The sequence below is a fragment of the Ovis aries genome, chromosome 1 (assembly GCF_016772045.2).
Source record: "Ovis aries strain OAR_USU_Benz2616 breed Rambouillet chromosome 1, ARS-UI_Ramb_v3.0, whole genome shotgun sequence".
Taxonomy (NCBI): Eukaryota; Metazoa; Chordata; class Mammalia; order Artiodactyla; family Bovidae; genus Ovis; species Ovis aries.
In genome coordinates, this window is record NC_056054.1 from 258803423 (window position 1) to 258826016 (window position 22594).

At 41.6% G+C, this 22594-nt stretch overlaps 1 protein-coding gene across 2 annotated transcripts in view; it reads left to right on the forward strand.

Annotated features, from left to right (window-relative positions):
- The window catches only part of CPNE4 (copine 4), a 636937-nt gene that overhangs the window by 380519 nt on the left and 233824 nt on the right, over window positions 1-22594 (forward strand). For both annotated transcript variants that reach the window (XM_027960460.3, XM_060395793.1), the window contains exon 3: window positions 13401-13580. In XM_027960460.3, coding sequence (XP_027816261.1) covers window positions 13401-13580 — 180 coding nt within the window. The remainder of the gene's footprint in view (window positions 1-13400; window positions 13581-22594) is intronic.

Below are 22594 nucleotides of genomic sequence, written 5' to 3' on the forward strand. Positions count from 1 at the left end.
TCCATATATATGTTAATATATATTTGTTTTTCTCTTTCTGACTTACTTCAGTCTCTGCAACAGACTCTGTGTTCTTTCATGTCACTCCAAATGATTCAATGTCATTCCTTTTAGTGACTAATATTCCATTGTATATATGTACCTCGTGCATGCATGCTAAGTCGCTTCAGTTGTGTCTGACCCTGTGGATTGTAGCTGGTGAGGCTCCTCTGTCCATGGGATTCTCCAGGCAACAATACTGGAGTAGGTTGCCATGCTCTCCTCCAGGGGATCTTCCCAACCCAGAGACTGAACCTGCATCTCTTATATCTCCTGCATTGGCATGTGGGTTCTCTACCACTAGCACCATCTTGGAAGCCTGTATATATGTACCACATCATCTTTATCCATTCATCTTTTATTGGACATTTAGATTGTTTCCATTCTCTTGATGTTGTTCAGTCCCTAAGTTGTGTCCAACTCTTTGTGACCCTAGGGACTGCACCGTGCCAGGCTTTTCTGTTCTTCTCTATCTCCTGTAGTTTTCTCTAACTCAAGTCCATTGAGTCATTAATGCCATCCAAGCATCTCATCCTCTGTCACCCCCTTCTTTTCCTGCCCTCAATATTTCCTAGCACCAGGATTTTTTCCAATGAGTTGGCTCTTCACATCAGGTGGCCAAATTATTGGTGCTCAGCTTCAGCATCTGTCCTTACAGTGATAATTCAGGGTTGATTTCCTTTATGGTTGACTGGTTTGATCTCCTTACTGTCCAAGGAGACAAGAGTCTTCGTCAACACCACAGCTCAAAAGCATCAATTCTTTGGCACTCGGCTTCTTTATCGTCCAGCTGTCATATCTGTTCATGACTACTGGAGAAACCATAGCTTTGACTATAAAGAACTTTTTCAGCCAAGTGATGTCACTGCTTTTTTTTTTTTTTTTTTTGTACATAAGTGGTGTTTATTGCATCTGCATCTGAATGCACTATGTTTTTGTTTTGTTTTGTTTTACTTTACAATATTGTTTTGGTTTTGCCATACGTCAACATGAATCCGCCATGGGTGTACATGTGTTCCCAACCCTGAACCCCTCTCCCACCTCCCTCCCCATACCAACCCTCTGGGTCATCCCAGTGCACCAGCCCCAAGCATCCTGTATCCTTCATTGAACCTAGACTGGCAATTCGTTTCTTATATGATATTATACATGTTTCAGTGCCATTCTCCCAAATCATCCCACCCTCTTCCTCTCCCACAGAGTCCAAAAGACTGTTCTATACATCTGTGTCTCTTTTGCTGTCTCGCATACAGTGTGCTTTTTAATGTGCTTTCTAAATTTGTCATTGCTCTCCTTCCAAGGAGCAAGCATCTTTTAATTTCATTGCTACAGTCACCATCCACAATGAGTTTGGAGCCCAAGACAATAAAGTCTGCCACAGTTCCCACTTTTTCTCCTTCTATTTGTGATGAAGTGATGGGACCAGTTGCTATGATTTTCATTTTTTTGAATGTTGAATTTTAAGCCAACTTTTTCACTCTCTTTCACCCTCATCAAAAGGCTCTTTAGTTCCTCTTAGCTTTCTGCTATTAGTGGTATCATCTGCATATCTGAGGTTGATATTTCTCCTGGAAATCTTGATTCCAGCTTGTGATTCATCCAGGTTGGCCTTCACACAATGTACTCTGCACATAAGTTAAATAAGCACGGTGACAATATACAGCCTTGAAGTACTTTCTCAATTTTGAACCAGCCCATTGTTCCATGTCCGGTTCTAGTTATTATTTCTTGACCGGCATACAGGTTTCTCAGAAGACAGGTAAGGTGGTGTGGGATTCCCATCTCTGTAAGAATTTTCCACACGGTCAAAGGCTTTAGCATAGTCAGTGAAGCGAAAGTAGATATATTTCTGGAATTCTCATACTTTCTCTATGATCCAAAGGATATTGGCAATTTGCTCTCTGGTTCATCAGCCATTTCTATATCCAGCTTATACATCTGGGATTTCTCATTTCACATACTGGTGAAATCTAGCTTGAAGTATTTTTTTGAGCATTACTTTGCTAGCATGTGAAATGAGTAGAACTATATGGTAGTTTGAACATTCTTTGGCATTTCCCTTCTTTGGGACTGAAATGAAAACTGACCTTTTCCAGTGCTGTGGCCACTGCTAAGTTTTCCAAATTTGCTGGCATATTGAGTGCAACACTTTAAAAGTATCATTTTTTAGGATTTTAAATAGCTCAACTGGAATTCCATCACCTCCACTAGCTTTGTTCGCAGTAATCCTTCCTGAGGCCTACTTGACTTTCACACTCCAGGATATCTGGCTCTAGGTGAATGACCACACTATCATGGTTATCTGGGTCATTAAGATCTTTTTTTGTACAGTTCTTCTGTGTATTCTTGCCGCCTCTTCATAATATCTTCTGCTTCTGCTAGGTCCTTGCCATTTCTTTTTTTTTTAATATAAATTTATTTATTTTAATTGGAGGTTAATTACTTTACAATATTGTATTGGTTTTGCCATACATCAACATGAATCCACCACAAGTATACACGTGTTCCCCATCCTGAATCCCCCTCCCTCCTCCCTCCCCATACCATCCCTCTGGGTCATCCCAGTGCACCAGCCCCAAGCATCCAGTATCATGCATCAAACCTGGACTGGCCATTTCTGTTCTTTATTATGTTCATCTTGCATGAAATGTTCCCATGGTATCTCCAATTTCCTTGAAGAGATCTCTAGTCTTTACCACTCTATTGTTTTCCCCTATTTCTTTGCATTGTTCACCTAAGAAGTCTTTTCTTATCTCACTTTTCTTTGGAACTCTGCATTCAGATGGGTATATCTTCCCTTTTCTCCTGTGCCTTTCACTTCTTTCCTTTTCTCATCTATTTGTAAGGCCTCCTAAGACACTTGCCTTCTCGCATTTCTTTTTCTTTGGGTTAGTTTTGGTCCCTGCTTCCTGTACAATATTCCACCTGTAGTCCTTTAGTGACTCTATCTACCAGATCTAATCCCTTGAATCTATTCCTCACCTCCACTGTATCATCATGAGGGATTTGATTTAAGTCATACCAGAATGGCCTAGTGATTTTCCCTACTTTCTTCAATTTAATCCTGGATTTTGCAATAAGAAGCTCATGATCTGAGCCACAGCTATTGCAGGTCTTGTTTTTGCTGTTAACCTTGGCCCTGCTTCATTTTGTACCCAGAGGCCATACCTGCCTGTTACTTCAGGTATCTATTGACTTCCTACTTTTGCATTCCAATCCTATATGATGAAAAACATCTTTTTTTGGTGTTAGTTCTAGAAGGTGTGATAGGTCTTCATAGAACCATTCAACTTCAGCTTCTTTGACATTAATTGTTGGGGCATAAACTTGGATTGTGTGATGTTGAATGGTTTGCCTTGGAAATGAACTGAGATTACTGTCATTTTGAGACTGCACCCAAGTACTGCATTGTACTCCCTTATTGACTATGAAGGCTGATGAGATGGCTGGATGGCATCACTGACTCGATGGATGTGAGTCTGAGTGAACTCCAGGAGTTGGTGATGGACAGGGAGGCCTGGCGTGCTGTAATTCATGGGGTTGCAAAGAATCAGACACGACTGAGCAACTGAACTGAACTGAAGTCACCCCATCATTGTGACAACCCCAGACACCTCTATGCATTTCCATGTGCTCCGTAGAAAAGTGAGTATTGCCCCCACTGAGGACCACATATGTTCAGGTGCAAGGTTAGCTTTAGCCCAGGATATTATAACTGAAGGAGAAGCAAAAGTTGACAAATACTCAGGCATATTTTCATTCCTACTGAGCAGGAACCGTCCATGTGGCACGCCACCAGAATGATGTAACCACAAAGACATAGCACAAAATTGGCGTCAGGAAACTCAGGTTCCCACGTGTGACTTCTTACATAACCAGCAAAATGTGAAAGAGTGTTAGTCCTGTTCAAGTAGAAAACCCACTACAATGAAAATAAAAGCCATATCTCACCAGCACCAACCTATCTCCCCCTGTTGAGTGATTTTCAAGACCAGTGACTTGTTTCCTGCAGCTGTGGGGAAGTCCACCAACCCCACAGCCAGCACTCGAAAGCATCTGAAGCTGAATAATGCTAATTCCTGTGACTCAGTGACTTATCTTAATATCTAAATTCTATGTGGTTTAATTGTCCCTTTGGAAGTTCCATGGTTTGAAAAATTGTCTGTAATCATTCCTTTATTTTTGATCCTAACATTATCCTTTCTTTATTCAGAGAAAGTTAGTTTCTCCTCACTCTCACTAAATAAATATTGAGAAAATATTTAAGGAATATAAGTTTTAAATAATATCTAATTATGAGCCTGCCCTAGGGGTTAGGTTATGTCTCTCTCTGGCACATGATATCACTCTTCTCCAGCCCTGTTATCCTTGGGATAAAGACTTGTACTTCTCCAGGAAACCTTAAACCGTTCAGTGAGACATCAGTTTTGGCTCCTGGCTTTAGTTTTTCCCCATTAATAGCATCACATTGTTTAGTGCTCACCTCTCAGTCCCCTCACCTCCTTTGCCTCTGTCAGTCCCAGCCCTTGGGGGACTCAGGGAGCAGATGGCCATTATCTGTGTTGAATTATTTTTGATGACAGACTGATCTTGTCCCACACACAATTCCCTGGGCAGTGTATGGGGCTCCCCTTGTATCTCCAATATGCCAGCGGACAAACTGGAGACACAACTACAGCTTCATTCACTGACTTTCCCCATTAGTTCCATATCCATGTCTGTTGTGTACAAGAGGATTTAGGTGAAAAAGCTTCAAATTTGCATGACTATTTAGCATAAAGATGAAAAATCCTACCTCTCACAAGCTGTATGAAATTGGGAAAGGTATGGGTGTCTCTCTACCTCTCAGGAAAGGGGATGATAATAGTACCTACATCACAATGTTGTCATAAGAATGAAAAGAGAGTCAGAAGATTTGAACATACACTTCACCAAAAGAGACAGATGGCACATAAGCACTTGAAAAGATGCTATTAGAGCCCTCATGAGTTATTAAGAAAACACAAATTAAAACCACAATGTGATACCACTACACACCAGTTAGAATTTTAGAAGTTAAGCATATACCTATTTCACTCCTAGAGAGAAGAAATATAAAGTCCATACAAATGTTTGTACATGAATATCCATGGCAGTTTTATGTGTAACAGCCAAATTGGAAACAGTTCATCAATGAAATATTACTCAGAAATAAAAAAGATGAACCACTGATGCACAATGAATAAATTTCAAAATAATTACACTGAATGAGAGAATAAATACAAAAAGATTACACAGTCTGCAATTAACTTATATGCCATTATAGAGGATACAAACTGATTATGGTAACAGAGAACAGATTGGTAGTTGCTTGGGAACAAAGGCAGGGAGGGGTGAGAGAAAGGTTTTAAGGGGACATGAAGACTCTGTAGGGGGTCATGGGTGCCTTCACTTGGTTGTGGGGAAAGTTTCACATATCAAACCTTACCGAATTGCGTACTTTAAGTAGATGTGGTTTATTTTATGTCAATTATACCTCAATAATGCATTTTTTAAAAGTGAGTGCCTCTGACACACCAAGCCTTCCATAAACATTGACTATCATAAACTTTACTGGTATACTGAGAAACTGGTGTGCTGAAAAATGTTTTAGATGAAAGTCTTTAAAATAGCATCTCATCAAAAGCAATATTCAATGATTGATTCTATCATCATGATATCATAACACAGCTACAGTTTTTTTTCTTTCCTTCTAGGGATGCTTATGAATAAAGATGAATTAAGAAAATAGTCCAGACTTTGTGGTCAAAAGGCCTGAGCTCACTGCCTATTCTGTCATCCAGTACTTTGTCCTGATGTCTGACCTTGATTTTACTCTTATATAAAATAATATAAATCTACAGCATATGATTGTTCTAAGAATCAAACAAAAATGGGTGTGAATATGTTCTGCAAACCATAAGCAACACTAGGATATCAGTCATTACAACTGCAGAGGAGAGAAGCAGAGAGAAGTGTTGACAGTTTTGCAGACTCGGTAACAGAAAGAAAGCAAAATTTTTAAAACCTTGACAAAAAGAAAAAAAAAACCACATAAGAGCAAGAGCTAGACCTTGCATCTCTTCAATTCTTTTACTCTGATATTCTCCCATTCAGATTGCCTAGGACACCTTTAAAATACACATTTCTAGGATCCCCTACTTTTTTTTTCTTTTTTTAAATTTATTATTATTTTTTTTTTTTTTTACTTTACAATATTGTATTGGTTTTGCCACACATCAACATTAATCCTCCACGGGTGTACACATGTTCCCAATCCTGAACCCCCCTCCCACCTCCCCCCCTTATTGAATCAGAACCCCAAGTGTAGGGATCATGAATTGAGTGTAGGGAAACCTGCCCCCAATTATTCTGATGCAACTGGCAGCACCAGGCAAAGGGTGGTCCTTTGGAAATAACTGCCTTGACCTTGAAGCCTCTCGATGAGAAACAACAGCCATCCTAGGCTCTGTTGCTCAGGTTAAACCCAACTTCAGTCTCCAGAAATGATAATGTATCTCCCATAAAGACTAGGAACGCCAAATGTTTTGAAACATCAGCAAGTGTTACAAGCATTTCCCCATCATCATTGTCCTTCTAGTCCTGAGCATCCATACTCAGGAGTCTCACTGGTCCTGAGATTACCCTTGTAATTATCTATGTTGGTAATGCAAATATGTGTTACTTAACTTGTTTCCAAATCAGTCCTTTCCCTCACAAAAAGAAGTCATTCAGTATTGCTTTGGATGGTCCATCTGAGGTGTGGCATGATGATTGTGTGGGATCAGCATTTAAAAATCAAGAAGTGAGAAGAAAACCAGCAGAACTGATGCACATCAGCCATTTGTGCCCTTTGGGATGGTTAAAGCAGAGAAATAAAGACTTGAGTTTGCATCTTCTATCTCTTATAATCTAAACCTGTCCAGGACTCTATTCCTTCAGCCACAAGAAAAGCATCTTTTCTGTATCTTGAGAATCCACCTACAAGTTACTTCTTGGGGACTGTGGTTTCAAAACCCTCTATCAAAAGGCACTACATGAATGCAGTTAAATCTTTTATCATATGGCTCATGATACTATGAATTTTGACCAAAAGTTGCAACAATGACTCTAGGAGTCAGATGGAAGAATTCATTGAAGATTAAGAGCTTGGAAAGTGGAGAAAGAACACCCATCTGAATGAGGCAGCCCCCAATTGGTTTCCATGTACAAATCCAGCCCCAGGTTGCCAGATAATCTCTGTGTTTTTTTCCCCCCCAAAGGTAGGGCAATAGAAATAGTACTTCCGTTCTGTTGGCAAATTAAAGGAAAACTACTTTTTTTTTTTTTCTGTCACAGCTCAGTTTTATTAGGAAAAACAAAGGATAGTACACCCTCAAGGAGTGAGGGTGGGTCGACCCCAAAGGAGAGGACTCAATCCTTCTAGGCTTCTTCCTTTTATACATTTGTCTTCTCCCCCTGAGCCTGCCCTATGCAAACTGGGCTAGCCAAGAAGGGGGAGCGTTTGTTTCACCTGAAGTTCTCACTCCCGTCCACGGATTTCCTTCTGTTCCACTTTTGCAGACTTTTCCTTTCTTTGTCTTTTAGCCACTGCCATTTTGGACTCCTTTTTCCTATTCTAACTACCTAACATTCCCCCCTCAAGAGACGGGAGGCCCAATTCTTTGGCAATGGAGTGTCGTAGTATCTCTGGCTACTTCCTGCTGAGCTGAGACAATGAGGGGACATTGAACCTCCCCTTCTTGCTTCTCCCAAGCCTCAGAGTCCTTATAGTGATGTCCATCTAAGGATGAGTGATATTTTTTGTGGTCAGGTGTAGTTTTATATATCCTTGTTGAACTGGCACTCCATGTTGTAGTTTGTTGGCCTGGGCAGAGACAAAACAGGTTAGAAAATTGATAATACATGGAGCGATCATGGAGAAAGCAATGGCACCCCACTCCAGTACTTTTGCCTGGAAAATCCCATGGACGGAGGAGCCTGGAAGGCTGCGGTCCATTGGGTCTCTTAGGGTCGGACATGACTAAGCGACTTCACTTTCACTTTTCACTTCCATGCATTGGAGAAGAAAATGGCAACCCACTCCAGTATTCTTGCCTGGAGAATCCCAGGGACCGGGGGAGCCTGATGGGCTCCTGTCTATGGGGTTGCAGAGAGTCGGACACAACTGAAGCGACTTAGCAGCAGCAGCAGGAGCAATCATAAGCAGCATCAATATGACGATAACAGGGATTAGTAGGGGCATTAGCCAACTCCAAATTCCCCCTTTCCAGGTGAAAGACCCCCCAAAGAGAGGTTGTAGCCACCCCAAGAACTCTCCAGCTCATTCTTTGAGATCCTGTAGGATCTGAAAGTTTTGCTTGAGGTCTGTGAGACTTTCTTCAACTTAGTTGGAAGTATTTACCCAAAAACAACACACTTCATTCAAGGTGGTTCAAGTCCCTCCGTTTTCAGGGATCAGGAGATCTATCTCCTGTCTATTTTGGAGTACCACCCCTGCCAAGCTGTGTTGGCTCTTTAGAGCTATCCTGAGAGATCTTATCTCCAGAAACTTAATTTTTGGAGTTTTCACTAGAATGGTGCTCATTTGTAGTTCTGAATAGGTATCTGAGATCTCCAGGGGCTCACAGGTGTATTGAGTGTCCTCTTCTGTTTTCTTCCACAACTTGACTCATGAGTAGTGAATTCAGGAGTCATGTCCTGGTACCTTGACTGCTGTGGGGGTAGAAAGTTTACAGGGTAGGGGCCCTTCCATGTGGGCTGGAGTTGAGCCTTTGGGGACCCATCTTTCCAGACTTTAATTAGGACTTGAGTCCCTGGAGCCTATAGTGTTAGGTCTTTAGAATTTTTTGGGTCCTGGTTGCTACCCCGCAAGCGTATATCTTATTGGAGCTGCCCACTGGCCATAGTATATGGGCGATATGCGTGCAGAGGAGAGCTATTGGTAAAGCCTTCTCCTATCCCAGGGAGGTCTCCTGGGTTATCTTTTTTATCACTGATTCTAAGAATTGGTTGCCTCTTTCTACTTTTCCTAAAGACTGAGGCCTCCTGGCACAATGGAGGTAATAAGTAATGCCCAATGCTTTAGAGATCCTTTGGGTGACCTTAGAAGAAAATGGTGTCCCGTTGTCACTTTGTAATGACCTGTGCAGACCAAATCTCAGAATGATTTCATGAAGCACTTTTGTTTTTTTTTTAACACCTCCTCAGTCTGGGTTGGAAAGCCTTCAATACATCCTGTGAATGTATCTGTCATAACTAATAGGTATTTATACCCTTGAGATACTGATATCTTCCAGTCCTCTCCTGAGTAGGTCCCACCCCATTGGACGGGCTGGGCCAGCTGGGGTCTTCAAGCTCCTTGGGGGTTGTTTAACTGGCAAGTGGGACAAGAGGAAACCACTTGCCTTATACTTGTTTGGAGTCCTGTTCCTCTAAAGGACCTTTCTAGTAATCTTTGGAGGGCCTTCTCCCCTAAATGAGTGGTGGCTTGTAAGGAGTTAACCAACTTCCACTGGAGGTTCCCAGGCAGAAAAAGGAGTCCCTCCTTTTGGAACCACCCCATATGATCCTCTTAAAAGCCTTCATTCTTAGCTTTAAGAGTATCACCTTCAGTATATGAAGGAGTTTCTGGCAAATTAGTCTGTGGAACTAAGGTGGCAGCCCCTATTAGATCATGGTTCTGTACTGCTGCTCTCTTGGGTGCCTGATTGGCTGCTTGGTTCCCTCGTGCCATTCCCATGCTCCTGTTTTGGTGTATTTTACAATGAGAGACTGAAACCTCAGTGGGCAGATAGACTGCCTCCAAGAGCCTAAGGATTTTATCACCAGTTTTGATTGGGGACACTTGCTCAGGTGGTCAAGTGGCCCCTTTCTTTCCAAATAGCAGCATGTGCATGTAGCACCAGAAAGGCATACTTGGAGTCAGTGTAAATGCCTATTCTTTTTCCTTTTCCCAGCTCGAAAGCTCAAGTCAGGGCTATGAGCTCAGCCAATTGTGCTGAAGTACCTGGTGGCAAAGGTTTGGCCTCTATGATCTCGAAATTGGAGCCTACTGCATATCCAGCTCTTCTTTTCCCATCTAAGACAAAGCTGCTTCCATCAGTGTACCAGATTTCCTCAGGATTGGTCAGAGGATCTTCTGACAATCCCTCTCTGGATTTTGTCCAGTGGTCCAAGGTTTCTTAACTAGAGGTCTTCTGGAATCTGGGACTCAGCTGCATGAGCTTTCTGCCCAGTGTTTTTATGCTATCCTGGTTTCCAACCTGCTGGGCTTCTTGTTACTTCCACTGCACTGGGTTTTCTTGGTGTTCAGCTTCCACTGCGTGAGATTTCACCAAGTTGGGCTTCTGCTGTGCTTGGCCTCTGCTTCACAGGGGCTGAGCTAATGTTGTTCCAGCCAGGTTAAATCCGAGAAATGGCACCATATATGTTGGAAGAGTGTGTAATTTCCTTGATTCTGTCTCACCATAGCAAAGATTTGAAATGGCAGACCAGTTTTACAGCTAGGTTACAGCTCAGTTTTATTAGGAAAAACTCAAGGCATAAGAGCAGGCTGACGCCAAAGAAGAGGCTGAAAACTACTCTTAAGTGGAGTGAATGAAACACCTCCAGGACAGTATTAACTGATAGGCCTCTGATTTTTACTATTATTCAAAAGTATAATTTCTTAATAACAAAAAAATAAAAGTATACCAATATAATAAATCTTGTACCCATATAATCAGTCAATAACATATACAATCCTGCCTCCCAGAATGAACATTTTAAAAAATACAAATTAAGCTCAAATAGCTGACTCTTCATGGAAAGAGTCAAATAACCATTGGTCTGAGCAGTAGCTTGTTGTCGAATCCTAATCGGCAGTGGATTGAGGTTTGGTTTTCTATCTCTTGCAGCAGGACGTAAAAGAACCATATTCTCCTTCTCCTCACAGCCAGGATCATCTATCCCACCAGAAATAGCAGAAGGTACTCCTTACAGGGTAGCCCTCTCTCACATAAGGCCCTGCATAGGAAGAGATGGGGCCAGGGATCAAACCCTGAGATCAAGAGTGTATCCGATTTTTTTCTTTGCTGGATAACATGTACATGCATGATATGGTCAAAAATGGCTTCCCTCATTTTATTGAGAAACTCTCCTGGTACTGTAATGAAAGTGGGGAGGTGTTTTTCACCGTTGGTGCTAATGAATGACTCTTGGGGAGTATCCAATAAACTGTCGACTGAAAAAAACTGCGCAACATAAAAGTTGAGACTTATGTTTTATTCAGAGGACATTTTGAGCACTTCAAGCCTGAGAAATAGCATCTCAAATAACTCTGAGAAACTGCCCCCAAGAAGCAAGGTGAGGAGCCAGTATATACAAGAGTTTTTGCAACAAAAATCAGGTGGTGGGAACATCAAAAGATACCTGTTCATTAAAGAAAAACAGCTGTCTCAAGCTAATGAAATTTAGCACTTTCCTATGTATGGGAAGATGCAAAAGTCGGGGCTCACTGAAACCACTCCTTTGATATGCACCTCAGCTACCTGGGTCCAGAATCCTGCTTCTCTCCATCCTGAGTCCCTTCAGGGTACCCCGTGGGGCTGCTGCAGTGGCTGAAGGCTTGGCTGCTGGCAGCGCATTTCTCTCCATCCTGAGCTCCCTCAGGGCTCACCATCAGGGTGACTGTATTGTGATGGCTTGGTGGCTGCAGCATCCTTTGTTTGCTGGTATGGCGGGCAATATTTTTGATTGACAAAATGATGTTTCCTTTTGAAATCTGAGAATACATGTAGACTCCAATTGACCTATGAAATGTGAGTGATGGATATCTCCAGTTGAGAACTACTGTAGGATCTTGGGTTATCTGTAACTTGGTCCTCTAAGGCTTCACAGAATATAAGTGGTGTTGGGTATTCTCATTTGGGACAGATGTGGAAGAGATGAGCTTTAGTGGTTGGGGTACTAGCAGAGAGCAGAGTACCCTATTGGCATTCCCAGTGTTTCCCTCAAAAGGCTGAACTCTTTACACAGAAGCTCTTTGCATGGGCATGGGATAAGGGAGTCAACCAAGGATGCTGTGGCAGCTGCAGAAAGTCATCACCATCCTTTGGTCTGAAGGTCAGGTCCGTGTCACCAGATTCTGGTGGCAGCTCCCTCTATGGAACGGAGTTGCTAGCAGACTGTGTGGAGAGGTGCAGAGACACTGGCCATGTCCTTCTGATCTCCTGCCAAGTCGCTCCTCAAGCTTCCTCCCTCCTCCAACACCCAGAGGTCCAGGGAGCCCAGGAATCCATAGAGGCCAACCAGTCTCCTAGGGCACAGAATGGGGAAGAGGGTGAGGGAGAAATGAGAGTTATTATCTCAGAAGGCTGGGGAAATCTTCACTCCTGGAACATTAGAGACTAGGGGTTTTTCAACCTCTAATATAGAGATCCCCTATCCCCAGGCCATGAACTGGTACCAGTCCATGGCATGTAAAGAACTGGGCCACACAGCAGGAGGTGAACAGCAGGTAAGTGAGCAAAGCTTCATCTATACTTACCGCCACTCTCCATCGCTCACATCCCCCTAGATGGAACTGTCTAATTGCAGGAAAAGAAGCTCAGGGCTCCCACTGATTCTGCATTATAGTGAGCTGTATGTTTATTTCATCATATATCACAATCTAATAATAATGGAAGTGGAATGCACAATAAATGTATCTGAATCATCCCCAAACCCCGTCCCCCTTACCCCGGTCTGTGGAAAAATTGTCTTCCAGGAAACCAGTCCCTAGTGACAGATTGGGGACCACTGCCCTAATCCTCTAGCCCTCACTGGTTGATGAGGGGACTGAGACAGAGGGACTGAAACTACTGAGTCAACGTGTAAACCCAATAAGAGGCACACTTGAGACCACAGGGATTCATGTGACACTGGAATTTATATGACGCTAACACTAGAATAGGGCTGGCTAAAAGGGACATCTACAAGGTTATTTGCCCAACTGTGTCACTAAGACACCAGGAATTGAGTGCAGATTTTTTTCCTCCTGAGCCAAAACATGCCTTCAGACTTTTTCCTAGGGCTCCAGGTGGCCCCTAATAATAATCCATCTTCTTGCTTTATTACTTAACAATACGAGGTGCTCTAAAACCCTTACACGTAAAGCTCAGATTATTCTGATCTTCCTCCTTGAACCATGACTCATTCTCAGAAGGTGTATCCTTGAAGATGTCCAGACTGCTCACCCTGGTGACTTGGTGGAGGGCACTGACAGTTTGGAAGGAGACAGAGCACCATAAAATGAAGCTTCCTGAAGGATAACGATACAAGGCCCTGGTCCCTGATGGGTTTTCTCTTCCTCTGTCTTGCAGGTTGACAGAACAGAGGTGATTCGCACCTGCATCAACCCAGTCTATTCAAAACTGTTCACAGTGGACTTTTACTTCGAGGAGGTGCAGCGCCTGCGGTTTGAGGTCCATGACATCAGCAGCACCCACAACGGGCTGAAGGAGGCCGACTTCCTGGGCGGCATGGAGTGCACGCTTGGCCAGGTGGGTCCCTGACGCCCTTCCTCCCCTTTAGTCTTCTGAGGGCCTTTCTCCTTCCTTTTTTCCCCTCTCCCCTCATTCAGTCCTTGCTTTCTTTCTCCTGTTGATTTGCTTTCCTTTAACGTGTAGCATTGTGTGACATGCACTGCCATGCCCGTTATATTCAGGGTTACACTTTCACGTGGATGATGGTGCAGATACGTCAGATGTTACTTATTTTGCAAAGTTGATCATTTTTGTTTCTGAATTCCTTCATTCTGTCATTTATTTAACAACTATTTATGGAGCACCTGCTCTGCTCCAGTTGTATGTTGGCCTTATCCTGATACATCACATTCTTCCATCTCCCAGCTCAACTACGGGAACAATTACACAGGGAGTATCACTCAGTCACAGCTATCCCAAGCCTCTGGTGCCGAAAGCAGCCCAAGAGAAGGCTGAATAGATACATGGTGAATGATAAATGCTTTACTTAATCCTCACAACAATGTTGGGAAACAAACATTCATTTGTCAGAGAGAAACTAAGACTCAGAAGTAGTCAGCTTGCCAGAGACCCTACACTAACAAGGGCAGAGTTACACCCAAGTGGGCCTTACTCCAAGCCCCATGATTTTGCCTTTGTAACACCTTTCCTTTTTCCCTTCTTTCCTGCTGTACCCAGAACTTGAATAAGTGCTGAGGTAGAATCTAAGTAGAAATAGTCCCGGTGCTCAAGACTAACTGGAGAAGGCTCAGTGTGTGCCCTTCAAACAGAGCCACTCACAGTGTTCTCTAAGCTCTCATGAGGCAACTCATCCTGGGTTCTAAATATGATTGTGGGCCTGCAGGGAAGGGAGAGCTTTCTGCTGGGGAGAATGACAAAAGGCATTGTGAAACCAAACTTTGAAAAATTATGGTCCAGGAGTTGAAGGAGGAGGAGGGATGTCTTCAGGTAAAAAAGCAATGTAAACAAGGCATAGAGGTCAGAGCAACCATGCAGAGCTAAGGGATGAGAGGACCAGCCACCCTTAATCAAGGTCAGAGCCTGATTTACTGGGAAACTAGTGCAGCTTAAAATTCAGAAACCTTCACTTATGTGGATCCTTCCAAAGTTCTGTATCAGGTTTTTATTTGTAGTGTTGTACTTTTTCCACAAAGAAAGATTCAAAATTAGATAAGCCTCAAGCCTCACAAAATCTGCATTAATCCCATGTAGAGGTAAGGATATTGTTTAGAGATGAGTACGAAAGAGTTTAAGTTGGCTTAAAACAACACTCAGAAAACTAAGATCATGGCATCCAGTCCCATCATTTCATTGCAAATAGATGGGGTAACAATGGAAACAGTGACAGACTTTATTTTGGGGGGCTTCAATATCACTGCAGATGGTGACTGCAGCCATGAGATTAAAAGACACTTGCTCCTTGGAAGAAAAGTTATGACCAACCTAGACAGCATATTCAAAAGCAGAGACATTACTTTGCCAACAAATGTCCATCTAGTCAAAGCTATGATTTTTGCAGTAGTCATGTATGGATGTGAGAGTTGGACTATGAAGCTACACTCCTCTTCCTGCCTTACTGCTCTGCTCCACTGTGGTGCTTCCTTCACCTCCTTTGACTTTCAGTCTCAGAGTCTGTTTTTCGGGAAATCCAAACAAAGATACTCTGCAACATATGCCAAAACTTCCTGATTCCAGAGACTGTATGCAGTGTTCCCATCTGCTCAGAATGTGCTTCCTTTCCCTGCTCACACTCATGTTCCCTTCCCAATTTCAGTGGAAATGTCACTTCTTTCTGGGAGCCTTCTCTGAGCTCTTGTCTGCTTGATACCATCCTTTCAATGTTTGCTTCCTCTTCTGTGCTTCTCCCTAAGAATGGCTGTGATTCATTTGTGTAATTATTTGTTTTACATCTTTATCCCTGACTAGTTGTGAGCTGTTTGAAGGCAAAGACAGTGTCACTGGCCCCTGGCATGAGGTAGAGGGTCAAGGACGGGTTGGACATAGGAAGATAAGCCTTACAAAAGAAGTAATTTTGAGGATCATTCACACAGACCAAATTGTGAAAGCTTTGGATAAACAAGATCTTTTATTCACATGACTTAGTGGATCTACATTTACTTCTTGGGACAGCATGTAACTTTTATACGTAGGCGGGATGCTCATTGCTAAGTGAGAATCTTAAAATTATTCTTTTCTATCTGAAAAATGCCATTTTAATCACCTTTTTAAGTTTACTTATTGTTTATTTAAGTTTACTTAAGTTTATTTATACATTACAGAATTTCACCTCAAATCCACTATTTATTCATTGCCCACTTATTGTGCATTGTACCTATCAAGAACTATGTGCTCTCAACTCTTTCCAAAGTCATGAGAGATATATACAATGATCATTATATAATACGTGATGGAGAATATCCCCAGAACCCACCTTCTTGTGGACTTATCCTCAGGAGGGAATAAGGTGTCCTGCTGTCTAAGCCCTTTGGGGTAAGTTTTCCCATTACTTCAGTGAAAAGCATCAAGGTTGGTATGGAGAAATGGCCAGATGCCCTAGAGTGGAAGCAACAGAGAATCTGAGGGGTTCATTCACATAATCTTCTTAATCTCTCAAGACAAGAAATATGTAGACCTGCACACTTAAGGTGAATTACCAATAGCCCTTCCTAAGTATACTTTGATGCTTTTGAAAGGGCTTTCAAACTGATCATTTCTCATGGCTTGTTAAAAATTTATGTTTTTTGAAGTATAGCTGAGTTACAATGTTGTGTTAATCTCTGCTGTACAACAAAGTGACTCAGTTGTATATGTATATACATTATATTCTTTTCCATTACGGTTTATCACAGGATGTTGAATATAGTTCCCTGTGATATACAGTAGGACCTTGTTCTTTATCCATCTGATCTATGCTAGTTTGCATCTAAGTTGAGAAAACTGAGAATCAGAAAGATTCCATGCCTTGACAGAGCCAAGACCAGAAGTCAAGAGCTGTTGATCTTTTTTTTAATATAAATTTATTTATTGTAATTGGAGGTTAATTACTTTACAATATTGTATTAGTTTTGCCATACATCAACATGAATCCACCACAGGTATACACATGTTCCCCATCCTGAACCCCCCTCCCACCTCCCTCCCCATACCATCCCTCTGGGACATCTCAGTTTTCAGAGCTCTTTCTTCTGCCATGATTTAGGAAAGGATAATGCAGGGAGGCTGCATGTTGTGAGAAATTTTTTTGACATTGTGGCTTAGGAGGAAAAAAAGACATGAGCAGCAAGTCAACCATGCTTCCTGACCCATACTACTGCACGCCCCCCCCCACCCCACCCCAGTGATTTGCTGCCTGAGTAGGTATCCTGTATATTTTTAAACAACCACCTTCTCATAATATCAGCCATGTGATTGGTGCTATTGACCTGGCCCAAACTTTGGGATGCCACTGACTGAAATCAATCAGAATGTCTCAATTTTGTGGCAACAGTGATTGCTTCAGAGAAACTATGTAACTCATCAAACATAATGAGATGTAAATATATATTGGCTAGAGCCTTATAGGAAAGAAAATGTAGGGTTATGAGGTGGAAATGGACCCTGCAAGAGAAAAACGTGGGTGCTATTGGAGAAAAAGAGAGAAACAGTAGTGTTCTCTGCACCCTAGATAGAGTCTTGTCTGAAGCCAGCCTGTCCTCAACATTTCAGTCATTATCTTCTCTTTGCTGTTTGAACCACTATAGGCTAATTCATTTTGCTGCTTACAAAGTGAAGTCTAACATACTGTATTATATTCCATAGAACCCCTTTCCCAGACCATAGTGATCTCTTTAAACTCCAAACTCCTATAACCCAACTTCATTTCATTCATGTAAATCATTCTACTTTGCACTGAGAAGTTCCTTTGTATCAGTTCTTTAAAATAATTTCTCTCTTAATTAGCACTTATTGTTATGGTTACCTGGTCCATCCCTAGACTACAAGTTTTTAAAGCCAGAGGCCACAGGCCACATTTAGCACTTCTTTGGGTCTAAAGCAACATCATGCTTTATATATCATGTGCTCAAGTCAAATTTTTTGATTAGTTAATTTTGAAAATTTCAGATCAGTATGAACTTATACTTTGACAGGATAAATTTAACTCTTTTATTTATTCATTTTTTTCAGCAAATTTTTAGGAAGGACCCCAGGCGTAGAAAATGCCATGCTAGGTGCTACAGGCACAAAGATGAAAAAGACGGGGGCCCTGCTCCAGAAGAGCTTATAATTAGCTGGAAGATACAGACTAGTAAAGAAATCATCAAAATGCATATTACTGAGTGCTATATAATGAGTTGTATTTCAAGGGCTGTGAGGGAAAGACTTACCTCTGCCTAAAGGCAATCAAGGAGGTCTCAAGAAAATTGTCTCACTCTGGACCTGAGTCTCAAAAAGTGAGTTTGGGATTGACCAGCAGAGAAAAGAAATAAGGACTCTCTGGGCAAAATGACCAATGCACAGCAGCATGAGAATGTCAGAGAACTCTGAGCGACTCAGCTTGGTGGAATGGGCAGGTGAGTTGGGAAAGGGATAAAGGAGACCAGACAGGAAAGGGTGAGCTGAGCTGACTGCATGTTTTTATGAGCCTTTCGTTAAAGTTTGGAGAGCTCGGACTGGATGCACAAAATCCCTGAGGGGCTTTAACAAGGGGAGGGCCTAGACTGCATGTGTGTACTGGAAAGATCACGTTGGCATTCCTGTAAGTGGTGGATGGGAGAGGACTGATGCGGAGGCAGAGAAACAAGTTAGGAGGCCGTTAAAACAATAAGAAGAGTTGGGAAGGAAATTGGTGATGAAAGTTGAGAACAGGAGATGCAGAGGGGAATGTGTCTGAGAGCACAACCAACAAGTTTTCAAATCTGGGTGAGGGATGTGGGGTCTTCGGGCATTTGACAAATGTTACTGGAGGAGCAACTTGCTATCATTGAGGGGAATCAGATTGAGGAATGAGATGGGGAGTAGGATGTGGTGCCAACACTTTAAGCTCAGGATTCCTGTGAAAAGTCCAGAGGAGGTTGCCACTTGGTGGTTTTACCATATGCATCTGATGATGACACAGATTTGGGAGCTAAGTCTCTACAGATGGTTGTTGGTAGCAGAAAATCAAAATCCTTTTCTATACGTAGAGTTCTTTGGATGGTTATTTAGAATGGGGTAAGTAAAATAGACATGTGATTAAAACAAGATTTGGTATTGCTACACTACATAAAGGGGGCTTCCCTCATAGCTCAGTAGGTAAAGAATTTGCCTGCAATGCAGGAGACCTGGGTTAGATTCCTGGGTCAGGAAGATCCCCTGGAGAAGGAAATGGCAACCCACTCCAGTATTCTTTCCTGGTGAATCCCATGGACAGAGGGGCCTGGAAGGCTACAGTCCATGGGGTCACAAGAGTCAGACATGACTTAGCGACTAAACCAGCACCATGTATAGAATAATACAACAGACAAATGCACTTGTCATGAGAGCTCTGTGGAGGGTAGGCAGACTCCTTCAGCCTTCACAGTTTGACTGTTATCCTTTGGTGAGAATGGGAATTTTCTCAATTTTTCCAAAGTGTTCTCTCTGATATGATCAAGCAAAAAAAAAAAAAAATCAACATTTTCCTTTTTTGTAACTTCAGCAGTTGAGGAAAATCAACATTTTCCTTGCACTGCTTAGTTGGGTAGGGAATGGTGGACATAGGAGCTGTAGGAACAGTGTGGTGGGGGCCCAAGGTGCTGTTTCATGATGCTGCACCACAGAGCTGAGTGGACTAGTGTCAGATCCTAGCCTAGCCATGCTCAGTGATGTGTCCAGAGGCAAACTCCTGCAGCCATTTAAACCTCAGTCTCTTCATTTGTATGGTGGAGATTATAATTGTTCTGACCTCAAGAAATAGTGTGAGGATCAAGTGAGAAAATACATATAAGGTGCTAAGCAGCCTCCCTGGAATTCAGGGTCTGAAACCTGTTATTAAGGAGATACCACTATGGACACGTGTAAGGACCAACATTGTTTCAGGAATAAATGTGGAAGGGAAAAAAGGTGAAAATGTTATGATGGAACCCATGTCCTGGGCAATTAGTAAAAATGAACTTATAATTTTGCCTTAAATTTGTTGCATGATTTATATAGTTAAAGATTCAATGTGTGTAATATTTACTCTTATCAGGCTACATTTAGTTTAAAAAATTGATGTCTCTGAAATAATTGGGGACATATGTTCCTGATCATATCTTCCTCAACTGAAGCCCAGGACAAAAGATAAAATGACTTCCCAAAACCCATCCAGAAAGTCACACATTCAGAGCCTCTAAAGTACCTACTCTGTCTGAATTTGTCACATTTCCATTCTGCCATGTGAATCAGCAGGGCTCGTGGTATTTGGGGAGGGAAAATAGCAGCCCTCAGCATGCTAGAAACTGGCATTGGCCATAACATTGGGTACCAGCAGCGCAAGTGACTTAGCACTGAGTGGTGGTGCCAGATGAAGGTTCATGCCCTCTAAAAAGCACTCAAGGCAGAACTGTGTGTTCTCAGCAGATGGATGAAGAGGGCGATTCATAGATGCGGGGTGCTCAGAAAGCTGTGCACGCCTTCTGTGTCAGTGTGGAGACCATCCTTGGGTTGCTGTTGGCTGAAAGAAGACCAGAAATTAAACTCTGCTCCTGCTGCACCCATCAGAGAGCATGCAGGGAGAAACTCGACCCCTCACCATCTCAAACAGCAAGCCAACCTTCTTTTTTATTTAACTTTATTTCTTTATTATTTTATATACATTTATTTATTCTTAATTGAAATATAATTGCTTTAAACACTATGTTGGTTTCTGCCAAACGTCAAGATGAATCAGCCATATGTATACCTATGTCCCCTCCTTCTGAACCTGCCTTCCACTTCACTCCCCATCCCACCTCTCTAGGTTGTTACAGAGCCCTGGTTTGAATTCCCAGAGTCATACAGCAAATTCCCATTGGCTATCTATTTTACGTATGGTAATGTACATGTTTCCATGTTACTCATGCCATTATCCCACCCACTCTTTCCTCCTCCCAACCCTTGTCCATATGTCTGTTCTCCATTTCTACCACACAAATAGGTTCATCAATACCATCTTTCTAGATTCTATACATATGCATTAACATACAATATTTGTTTTTCTCCTTCTGACTTACTTCACTCTGTATAAGAGGCTTTAGGTTCATCCACCTCATTAGAACTGGCCCAAATATGTTCTGTTTTATGGCTGAGAAATATTCCACTTTATATATATATATATATACACATATATGTGTGTGAATTATATATATACCACAGCTTCTTTATCCATTCATCTGCTGATGGACATCTAGGTTACTTCCAGGTTCTACCATTGTAAATTGTGCTGCAGTGAATATCGGGGTACATGTGTCATTTACAATTTTGGTTTTCTGAGGGTATAAGCCTAGTAGCGAGATTACTGGGTCATATGCTGGTTTTATTCCTAGTTTTTAAAGGAATCTCCATCTGTCTATCATAGTGGCTGTATCAGTTTGTATTCCCACCAACAGTACAAGAGGGTTCCCTTTTCTCCACACCCTCTCCAGCATTTAATATTTGTAGACTTTTGATGATGGCCATTCTAACTGGTGTGAGGTGATATCTAAGTGTAGGTTTGATTTGCATTTCTGTAATAGTGAGCAAAGTTGAGCATCTTTTCATCTGTTTGTTAGCCATCTGTATGTCTTCCTTGAAGAAATGTCTGCCTAGGTCTTTTGCCTGCTTTTTGATTGATTGATTGATTGTTTGTTTCTCTGGTATTGAGTTGTATGAGCTGCTTGTATATTTTGGAAAGTAATCCTTTGTCAGTTGTTTCATTTTCTATCATTTTCTCACATTCTAAGGGCTGTCTTTTTACCTTGTTAACAGTTTATTTTGCTGTGAAAAAGCTTTTAAGTTTAATTAGGTCCTGCTTGTTTATTTTTGTTTTTATTTCCATTGCTCTAGGAGGTGGGTCATAAAGGGTCTTGCTGTGATTTATGTCATAGTGTTCTGCCTATGTTTTCCTCTAAGAGTTTTATAGTTTCTGGTCTTATATTTAGGTCTTTAATCCATTTTGAGTTTATCGTTGTATATGGTATTAGGAAGTGTTCTAATTTAATTATTTTACATGTAGCTGTCCAGTTTTCCCACCAGCACATATTGAGGAGACTATATATCATTGCCCCACTGTATATTCTTGCCTCCTTTGTCAAAAGGTACCCATAGGTGTATGGGTTTATCTCTGGGCTTTCTATCTTATTCCACTGGTCTATGTTTCTGTTTTTGTGCCATTAACTTACTGTCTTGATGACTGTATATTTGTAGTATAGTCTGAAGTCAGGAAGGTTGATTCCTCCAGCTCCATTCTTCTTTCTCAAGATTGCTTTGGCTCTTTGGAGTCTTATATGCTTCCTTATGAAATGTGAGATTTTTTGCTCTAGTTCTGTGGGAAATGTCATTGGTAATTTGATAGGGATCACTCTGATTCTGTAGATTGTATTAGATAGTATAGTCATTTTTACAACATTGATTCTTCCAACCCAGGAACATGGAGTATCTGTCCATTTGGTTATGTTGTCTTTGATTTTTTTCATCAGTGTTTTATAATTCTCTTTATACATCTCTTTTGTCTCCTTAGGCAGGTTTATTCCTAGGTATTTTATTCTTTTTGTTGCAATGGTAAATGGGATTGATTCCTTAGTTTCTCTTTCTGATTTTTCATTGTTAGTGCATAGGAATGCAAGTGATTTCTGTGTATTGATTTTGTATCCTCAACTGTGCTGAATTTACTGATTAGGTCTAGTAATTTTCTGATAATATCTTTAGGGCCTTCTATTATATTATCATGTATCTGCAAACAGTGAGAGTTTTACTTCTTCATTTCCAAACTGATTTCCTCTTATTTCTTTTTCTTCTCTAACTGCGGTGGCTAGGACTTCCAAAACTGTGTTGAGTAATAGTGGTGAGAGTGGATGCACTTTTCTTGTTTTGATGTT